At 35.6% G+C, this 10770-nt stretch overlaps 1 protein-coding gene across 1 annotated transcript; it reads left to right on the top strand.

The window, feature by feature from the left end:
• Positions 1-465: 465 nt before the first annotated feature.
• On the top strand, positions 466-10568 carry LOC149220486 (uncharacterized). Its single transcript, XM_089382811.1, has 5 exons — positions 466-602; positions 772-972; positions 9713-9799; positions 9893-9985; positions 10158-10568. Exons 2-5 carry the CDS (start codon positions 856-858, stop codon positions 10353-10355), a joined length of 495 nt encoding a protein of 164 aa, XP_089238937.1. The 5' UTR covers positions 466-602; positions 772-855; the 3' UTR covers positions 10356-10568.
• The last annotated feature ends 202 nt before the right edge of the window (positions 10569-10770 follow it).

Raw genomic sequence — 10770 nt, forward strand, 5'->3', positions numbered from 1 at the left:
TTGCACCCACCTTATATGTAAAAACATATAAATATTTTCAATACAACCAAATTAAAATCATATTTTTCCATTTAAAAATTATTAAATTGAAATTAAAAAAAATTACACCTAATAAACTTAAACAACAACCATAAAATTATATTATTATTATAAATATTTTCTAACCTAACCAATAACCAAAAACATTATATAGTTACTTCTTTAGTGATGTGAAAATAAAAAAAAATGTATTTATTGTTTTAATAACACCTAATAAACTTAAACAACAACCATAAAATTATATTATTATAAATATTTTCCAACCTAACCAAGAACCAAAAACATTATATAGCTACTTAAATAGTGATGTGAAAATAAAAAAATGTATTTACTGTTTTTCACTATGAAATTAGCATTTTTGAAAAAAGGTAAAGCTTTACTTTTCTTTACAAAACCCCTCCCAACCCAAACTTCGTTTACGTTCTAGAACAAGAAGGAGGATCTGTTCGCTTTTCGCAGGGCGGGAGCGAAAACGAGATTGCAAAGATTTTCGAATTAGGGTTTCACCAGTAGCAGACACTCGAACCCCACGATCGGTTCTTCAGTCCATTGACAGCGCCAAGGTATGTTCCATTTTTAACTTCAATGGATTTCCACCCGCACATTCAGTCTTCCACACAGAGAGGAGTACACGCATTTCAGGTTTCTGGTTCAAAATCCAGTGTGTTTTTAGCAGCCACTCTTGTATGTTTAGGTTTTAATCTCTGTGCTGCAATCTGTTACTGTTTGCAGGGATGGCGCTGCCATTTGATGAGTACGGGAGGCCATTTATCATAATAAAGGAGCAGGAGCAGAAGACCCGAATCAGAGGCTTAGATGCTCAGAAGGCCAACATTGCGGCCGCCAGGTCCGTTGCGAGAATCCTCCGCACCTCACTCGGCCCCAAGGGAATGGACAAGATGCTCCAAAGCCCCGACGGCGATGTCACCATCAGTAAGCTTCTCTTCCATTTATTGAATCTCTATTTCTGGGTCGGTAAAACCCCTTAAAAATCTAAAAATCTGAAACTAAGTAGAATTTATTTTTAAAAACTTATGATTCGTAAGTAGCAGTTACTTTAAAAAATTTATAGGTTTTCCGAAAGGAGTGAAATAAGCAAATACTCTGCGATCTGCTTACTCTTCCTCACAAACTGTGAGGCCCGCCGAGCTAGATGCTCTACATACGACGTTGACTGCCTACGAAAGCTCCCGAATGGGTGAATGCGTTGAGATGTCACTAACATTGAGAGATAGACACTTTCCAGGGATCTACTTGGCGTAGAGGTACTTTTGGCGGGCTTTTCACTAACCAAGAAACTTCGTTTACAAATTATTTTGCTCAAAATAACACCAATTGCTCGACAGCAGAAGGTTCATAAAGAAATGGAAATAATAATTTTAAGAAGAATTTCGGAATAAAGAAATAAATTATATAAATGTCCACAAATGATGAAAGGACATTAGGTTAATGGGACTAAAACTATATATTGATGCTGGAGTGCTTAAAGGTATTCGCTGAAAATGAGAGACTACAAATAAGATTTCAGATTTAACAGAATGACGAATGATAAAATAACAAAGGGGTGATTATCTCAATTGTTTGTAGCCAATGTTGTTGAACATCTGGCTGGTTCTGGTTACGTGTTAGTAGGTAACCAGTTTAAATCCCCCAGATTTAGGTGCACTAGTCTATGTCAACAGTTTTACGAAGAATGCCATTCACAAATATGGAGAAGCATCTCTTGGATTTCCTTATCAGATTTTCAAGAGTTATAATAACAGATAAACCCGATAAAATGAAGACGAGCATCTGGCTGGTTCTGGTTACGTGTTAGTAGGTAACCAGTTTAAATCCCCCATATTTAGGTGCACTAGTCTATGTCAACAGTTTTACGAAGAATGCCATTCACAAATATGGAGAAGCATCTCTTGGATTTCCTTATCAGATTTTCAAGGGTTATAATAACAGATAAACCTGATACAATGAAGACGAGACTAATAGCAGAAGCCTAGAAAATAAATAAGTCCTAATTTATCTAAGCGTCAAAGGAGAGGTATGCAGGGCCATAAACCAGGCTGGATTCTATCCTGGCAAACTTTATTGAAGCTCATCGGACTGCAAAGTTTGACGGGTTACGTGTGGAAGGGAGAACCCTGGTGATGGGTGTCTGTCTAGTGTCTACAAGATATAAGCTGAGAATTATAGCTTTTGTAAGATAGCATACCTAGATGGCCTTGTGGATTATCTGGATGATCTCAACTGTGCTTGGTAAGGGTGCTTCTGAATCACTGATCGTCTGTTATTTTTGCTCATGACTGGTGCATCTACCGGGTCATCGATGCTTCATCCAGCTGAAAAAATGATGCAATCAATCTAGTGGATCTGGGTCTGGAGGACTCATGCATGTCCTGCTCTTAGATTATTTGGTTCGCTTTACTTTGTTCTTGAATAATGAACTCTGCTTTCACTGTTGTGGGGAGATTCCGGTCTTAATGGATTTTTTGTTGTCATTTCAAAATTTGTAGTGGAGATAGTGGATAAAATCCATGCACTGCAACAATGCTCCCAGCCAGATAATTTCATTAAATTTTGGAATCTAATAAGAAAAATTGAAATCGAGTAATAGTTTGTGTGGGAAGCAAAGAAAGTGAGAAAAAAAATCTCTTAGCTTTGAGCTTCATTTATGTGTACTTTGTATAACGGCTACTTGGTTAACTTAGTAGGTCAGTCTTTATTATCTAAAATATGCATATTGAAGATTGGATATCACGGCAGTTTCTCCCTCTCGTCGCCATTGTCAACATGGTCGTCAGTGAGCATCTCTACATGAACAGAGGATCTATTTGTCCTTTTAATGTTAACAAATTTATAGTTAATTATATAATAAATATTTTGATGTACATGTACATGAGGACTGATTGGCGCCGTGAGCAAATCCAGGCAAGGGTAGGGGGTTTAAGAATTTTAAGGAAGGTTGCCTCTTGTTCATAATTGTTGTGACAATTTTTCTGATTACTGGAGGTTCAAGAATTTCAAGGAAGGTTGCCTCTTGTTCATAATTGTTGTGACAATTTATCTGATTACCTTGACCTCCCTGATTTCAGCATACGTGTAACTAGGAATGGCTATAAACCATAGCAGCAAAATTTGAATCCGAATATGTATTCAAATACAACTCAGTATGGAAAACACCTAATAAAGAAATGCAGCATGGTTCCAATATGGAAATCTATATTTCTCAGTATGAAAATAAGCGTTTTGTTCCATATTTTAGAAGAATTTCATCCTCAGAACACACTAAAACCAGAAAAAGCAATTTATTCTTTGAAAATTTTGCAATGTAGTTTATTTTTAAGTGTTTTCTTACTGTTATTTTTATTTTTTTGAGGTTTTTGCTCTATTTTTTTGGGGCTTATATGTTGATGGGTATCAAATACATTATAAGGTAAGTGAATTGTTCTGTATCTGCATTGCAGTGAAAACATACTGAATTTTGTACTTTTGCCGAATTTCCATATAATAAAGAGCAATATGACCAAATCTTGCTACTATGCTATAAACTAGATTTCCAGCATTGAAATCCCCTTGTGTATTCAGCTATGGGTCCTGTGGGTCATCTCGACTCCCTCCATGATAGTCCTTAGAACATATTCAGGTTTGTATTTGTTCAATAGAAATGTAGGGAAACAAATATTCCTTTCAAAGGTGTAAGACTCTGTCACCAAGCAATATCTAATGTGCCTAAACATGGTTCTATCAACCCTATGGTTTTCTTGTGGTATTTTTTCTTGCTTCTCTGTTCTACACTACTTGGACACTCCATAACATTTTTCTACATTTTAATCATGCTATCCAGTGAGAAGATATACTTAAATTCTGAAAGGATATGTTATAATGCTGATACTACTTGTGACTGCACAGAGAGGCCCTGAGTCACTGAACAGCCACCATTCTTCTGTGGAAAACTGGCTTCTGTATGAAGGGGTGTTACCTGCAACAATGCCTATGGACAATCCTGCAGAAAAATGGGCTCTGCTTGAAAGGTGTGTGATCCCTTCAACATACCGATAGCTGATGGTTATAATTTTGAAACATAACCCAGAGGAGAAAGAAAGGAAACTTCTTCCTAATCGCGCACAGGGCAGCCCTTTCATATTGATTAAGCCAGATGCAACTACAATTCCATGGGAACAAGACCAAAAGCCATCATCAAAACACAGTGTTCCATGACACTAGGAAATAGACCTTGAGTCAATCTGGTAAATGCATTATTTGTAACAGTAAGAATAGATGAACCGTATTCCTCAGTAACTGCTATTCCTCACATCTAGAATTTTGCACCCCTTGGTATCCTTAGTGAGTCTTTTCCTTCTTTCCAGAATGGAATTTTGAGTGTAGGTGCTTTTGTGATTGTTTCATTGCCTTCTTGTATATTATTGGTCTCTCACGTGCATTCATGGACAGGCATAGCCCACTAGATATCTGAGAGTCTGAAACAGGCTTGACAATTCTCAAAGTTTTGTAAACTTTTCTTGTCATTTTAGTATCTAGAGTCTTGTCTGCTATGGTTTGGAACTTCTTGAAAAAAATGTTGGCATTGGGGGTACACATGCTAGTTTTACATTTTTACCCAATATGGTGGTGTGTAGGGTATCACAAGATAATGTTTTGTTGGAAACACACCAGGATGGTTTTCCTGCTATTGATGTGAATGACTACTTCTGTTAAGCATATTTTGCTCTATGCCATGTTGTAGGAGGATGCATACCTGGGATTGAGGAACACATCCTATGGTCTGGGGGATTTGTCCAGATTTTGGGGACATGTCTTCTGGCAACATATCATAGTTAAAATTAGTCTTAACAGCAGTAGCCATTTGTATCAACAGTAGGAAAACCATCCTGTTCTATTGTCAACAAATTTTACCTCAAGATACACTTGGATTTTCCGAGTATTCATTGCAAGCAGGTTAAAGTTAAAACTAGCATTAGTACCCATTGCTAACATTTTTTTTCAAGAAGCTCCATACTTTATTTGCAACTCCTATATCCAGGATTCAGGATTTGTCGGGGGGGAGGTACAGAAATGTCCTGAACAGCTCGAGATGCTCCTTGGCTTGCTACCTGATGTCTGCATGATGCAAAATTTAAAGTTGGGGGACATCCCATGTTATGGTCATATGCATCTAATTTGTAAATTTCATTTTCCTTCACACCATGCATCTAATTTGTATTCTGTATGAGAATTAACAAAGGAATGATGCTCTTTTTCCTCTTTTCCGCTTTCCACAATATTTGTTGTTTTTTTTGGTGAGTTTTCCATGTTCTAGATCCCACTTTGTTCCCACACACTCAAATTTTAGTTGCCTTGCTCTGCCACAATAATAATGCTTCAAAATCTTAGTTCTGGATTTGCTTATTCTTATTTTTAGATTTGCTTTAAACCGAATCTTTACCTGTAAATTGAGATGTAAACTTAGAGTTGTGTTTATAGATTCAGAAATAAAGTTGAGTTTTTGAAAAGTTCTCAAATGAGAGGCAAACGTTTTAGGCTAAGCACAACCATACCCTTTATTTTCCTCCCTTCCTATGGATTATAATTGATAATCTAATATTTTTTAACTTCATTTGATTCTCTGAAGTTGATTCCCTTCCTCCATTTTCATTAAAATCATCATGTTATAAGGCAAAAGGGCATACCTTTATATGAAATTTTGCCAGCAAAGAGTCCAAAATTAATTTTGGACAATTAAATTTTCATGCAACTAAGCAACATTGCTTTTTAACAATACTCTTGGTTCAACATTTTTTGACAATGGTCTTGGTTCAGTACTTTCTTACGAGCAGAGCCCTCTCCATTCCTTCAAGCAAGAGTGGTCTCCTTGGAAAAACAATAAATCTGACCATTTCAATTTTTTCATAATGTAATACCTTGTACCGGATATCTTTGGTTTATGCCTTCTAAAATCTTGGATACCTCATCAATTTTTCCCTTAGAGAAACACTGTTTTACAGAGTCAAAAAGTTAGTTTCACAACCTCTTCTAATTCTTTTGCCTTCTAATTGTAATGATTTTTCCACTTCACTGGTCTAAAATAGAGCAGACATTACTTCTGTGTATACTTTAACATGTACAGAGGATTTACAGTCTATCACTTCTTCAAGAACTTTTTATGCCTCAATTTTTTTTCCTACCTTCCCAAGATGATGCATGCCATAGATAAAACTTGCATGACTTGGAACAACACGTTCCCTAAGCATTTTGTTTAGTATCTGGGCAGCGGCTTGAAATTTCTTTGATTTGCAGCAAGCTTTGATGAGTGAATAGTACAGAGCATATGTGGGTGAGAGACCCTTTCTAATCATTATCACCAGTTGATTCACTGCCTCATCCACCATACCCAACTTGCATAGGCCTCCAATGAATGTCCTATAGCAAACTATATCAGGATTTAAATTTTTTCATCTCCATTAGATAGTTCCTTGCATGGTCCACTCTACCAGCGTTGCACAAAGCATTGATCAATGCATTCAAATGGATTGTCCACTCCGAGAAAGGATTGTCCCTGATTTTAATATATAGTGTGAGAAACCGTATGTGACAGGCAGGTGGAAAACTTTTCTCGCAATTGACTAAGCGACGTCCTGCGAGCCAAACTTGAGACGGAAACCCTCGTCAGAAGTATATGCTTGGCCCTTTTCCAAACAAATGAAGAGTCAATGAGGTTTTGTGTAATCACTTCTGGTATCGTATTGGGTTATTGTTAGAAGCGATAATTGGATTCGGATTCTCATCGAGTGAGTTGTTCTGCTTTCTCAATTTGAGAGGGTTTGTTTGGAGGGAAAAACGAAAGAGGACATACAAGAATAGTGAGGGGAAAGATGCAGAGGAAGAGGATTGAGAACATCGCCAGCAGGCAGGCTACATTTTCCAAACGTAGGTGGATTGCTGAAGAAAGCTTATGAGCTCTCGGTGCTCTGCACTGCAGAAGTTGAACTTGTGATTTTCTCCCCAGCAGGAAAGCTCTATGAACTGTTTTTTAGTGCAAATCCTACTATTTTGATTCTAATAATCATGGCTATGCAAACCTCATGAGATTCTTACTAATAACCCCGGTGGTGCAAGCCCTAGTAAGCTCGATGTTGAAAAACTTAGTGTAAAACCTCCAACAACAACATAATCAATACATGATGTCAAAAAAAATGGAGAAGCATCCAAGGTTCTTAAGCAATGATGTAATGAATGAGGTGGAGAAGAATCCAATGTTATTGAGCGATGGTTAGCTATACAAGGAAACATGCAATGTCATCTTCCTTTCATTTTCATGGATATAACTTAATATAACTTTCTTATGTAGAAAACATGGCTTATCTTAGGCTTAACCATGCATATAAAATACCACCTATCATCTTCATTGAAAAAAGAATGGTGTCTTTGTTCATAAATATCAGTGATTAATCGTAGGAATGGCTATTATTCTCTATCAAACAAAATCAAGGACTAAGTAATGAAGATCTTGGTCGACAACAAAACTTATGATTATTAACTTCACATTAAAATTCACTTCATCTCTGCCACCTTCAAGGAAATCTTTGTTATCCATCACCATATTGATGTTGTGACTTGGTCCTTGAAAAACATTCAGCATGTTTGATTCATGGAAACCTTCAAGTTAGACAGTATATGTCATGCTAACTTGCAAGAGATTGGTGTGAGGTACATTGAGGCTTGCAGGGCCTGCCTTGCAGTTTGCCCTCATGAAAGCATAGAAGTAGATTATAACCAGTTTCTTAGGAAACCATGAATCCTTTCTAGCCTTGACATCTTCGTGACCAACAAGATATACAACTCCTGATAATTCAGAACACTTCCATAGTTCCAAATGTACATCACAAGAAGGAAGTAGGTGGCAAAAACCATTTATCCAACCATTTTCCCCCACTTTCATCAAAACTGCAGAAAAATAAATTAGCTCAGTTGACCCAAATAGAACAGGAAATCCAATCGCAAGGAATATATTTTTTGCTCATATAAGAACCATGACAAGAGTCACTAGGCTTGTAGTCACCATAATCATCTCTACCTTTTCAATGCCATATGCATTTGATATCTCGACTGTGCTCTTAAAGCAATCACATACCAAGACACACATTATCATTAGAACCCAGTTGATGACAAGAATGTAGATCTGACCCATGAACCGTCGGGATGTGTGAATTATTTTCAATCTGGGAAATCATCCTAGGGCCATGGACATTTTAATAGATGAAATTGTTGCTGAGATCATCGCCTAGCTTGCAATCATGGCAACAACACTAGCTATCACGAAGACTGGCCAGATAAAACCATCTGGAATTGAAGCAGAGAATACGTTCTCCACCACAGAGGGATGCTTCATAAGATATGCAACTTGATCCATGTAAGCCAATAGTAGGCATGGGAATACTACACATGTGAAGGCTATCTGGATGGATCTTACTGAGAAGTGACCCAAATCAGAAAACATAGCTTCAGCTCCTATTATGCATAACACGCAACCTCCTAGGGACATCCATGCTTTGATAGTGTTCCTCTTGAACAAGTAATAGATATAAACAGGATTGAATGCCCTTAAAATTGTCATGTCATGTTAAATAATATTGTAAAGTAAAATAGAACCAATAGAGAAAAACCATATCATGAGTGCCAGAGAAAATGTCATGCCTACTTTGCTTGTACCAAACTGTTTTATGCTGAACAAGATCACCAGGAATATGATTGAGACAATGACCATTGTTTTCAACTTTAGTATTTTGTCAAATATTAAGAAATGCGAAACATAATATATATGTTAAAGAAGAAACATATTATATATCTTCAAGGAGAAACATATAATGGTAATGCAAAGTTTTAAAAGGTATGTGATCCTTAGGCTTATTGGAGAGTATATAAAAAATTTCACACCTTTTTATGAGATATGGGAGGAAAACATGTTAAAGATTTTTAATAAATATAAAATTTCCAAAATGATGCTAGTTACGTGTGATTCTTTTTTCATTGTTTGTGATTATGAAAAATGAAACTCAATGTTTTTTCATTAGTGCACACATATTTCATTATATAATTGCATATAGAAAAATCATTCCGGAGCCGATAACAATAAAAGTGAAGAATTTATGGTCCAACGTTATATTTAAGGGAGATGTTTGAGGATGACTTTTGAATTTTGTTTTTCATTTTAAGACATTTGGAGCAAATATTAGGAAGGACTTTGAGAAAGGATTGTCCTTGATTTTCGAAAATGGAGTTGTTCCTTTCCAGCCATATGCCCCAAGTGACCATCAAAGGGAGAGCTCATATGTTTTTTGGATGTTTTCTTTATAGCCATTTTTTACACATATCCATAGAGTCCCCATGCCATTGATGTGAATTACTTGTTCGGTTTTTTTTAACCAAAATTTTTAACCAAACAAGAAAAATTTAAAAAATGCCTCAAGATCAAAGACTGAAACAAAGACCTATTGACATACCTTTTAAAGTATGGAAAGAACTTGTAAAATCATATGAGAAGTTGGATGCATAAAGAAAAGCCGGCAATGAGAGCATTCAGGTATTGAATTTTTCATTAAACATTATTTAGAATGTATTAATACTTATAAGTATCTTAGACATGTATTTGTGTGAAAATAAATTGAATTGGTTTATGTTTAAGGACAAGGCATCCAAGGCGAGGTTAACCAAGACAAAAGTCACTCATCGTAGTGGCCAGAAAGGTTTAAAAGCACTGATAACAACCTTTGTAAGTATATTAAACATGTGATATTTTTTTAATAAATTTTGTACTAGAAGAAAGTCATTGTTATCTAATTTCTCCCTATTTACTGATTGATAGGAACTAAAATATGGAAGACCTCCAAATCATTTGGAAAAGGAGGTGCTGCAGCAAAAGAGATGGGTTGAATTTGTTGTTTGGATGGACTCTACGGTATGTAATCTTAGTTGGATTTCCAATATACTTTTAAACCATATTTTCATTTTATTTTTTAGTACTATTAGATATTATATCTTACCTCATTTTATGGTTAACATTGTATAACAAAAACATGTGTTGTGTTATGTAATTAATACTAACATGTAATATTGATTTTTTTTGTCAGAATGCTATAGGTAATGATTGCCAAGACGATGATCCAAATTATGTTCAACATATATCAGGAGATGATGAGGATGAGGATGAGGATGATGGTGGTGAAGGAGGAGATGATGATGATAGTTGCGGTGTTGGTGATGATGTGGATCAGAGTAATGAGGATGGTCAAGATGATCATGAGGATGATCTTGGTGGTAGTAGCTAGGCATGCACATGCATTGTTTTTTATGAAGAAATTATTGTGTAGAATGACATTGTTATGTTTAGATGGGTGTTGTGAATTTACCCTATATCAATGAGACATTTTGATTTTGTAATCATACGATGAGTTTGATTTATGTATGTTGTTAATTTATCGTAGAATAACAATATTCATGAAATATTTTGATTTGTTAATCATATTTGAATTTTACTTGTTTTGATTAAAAATAATACTGATTTTATTAGTATTATGTTGCTATTTTATACATGTTTTGAAAATTGTTAATGACACATTGTTATTTTTTTGGATGGATGTTGTCAATTTCTCTTAAATTTCTTTACAAATGATTTTGAATTGTGATATCTGCTTTAATGATATTTAGAAACTATCATATATTTCACTATGAATCTATAAAGGG

This window comes from Pinus tabuliformis, chromosome Q (assembly GCF_031772625.1).
Source record: "Pinus tabuliformis cultivar Carrire ecotype Pingquan chromosome Q, CPIR1, whole genome shotgun sequence".
NCBI classification, from domain to species: domain Eukaryota; kingdom Viridiplantae; phylum Streptophyta; class Pinopsida; order Pinales; family Pinaceae; genus Pinus; species Pinus tabuliformis.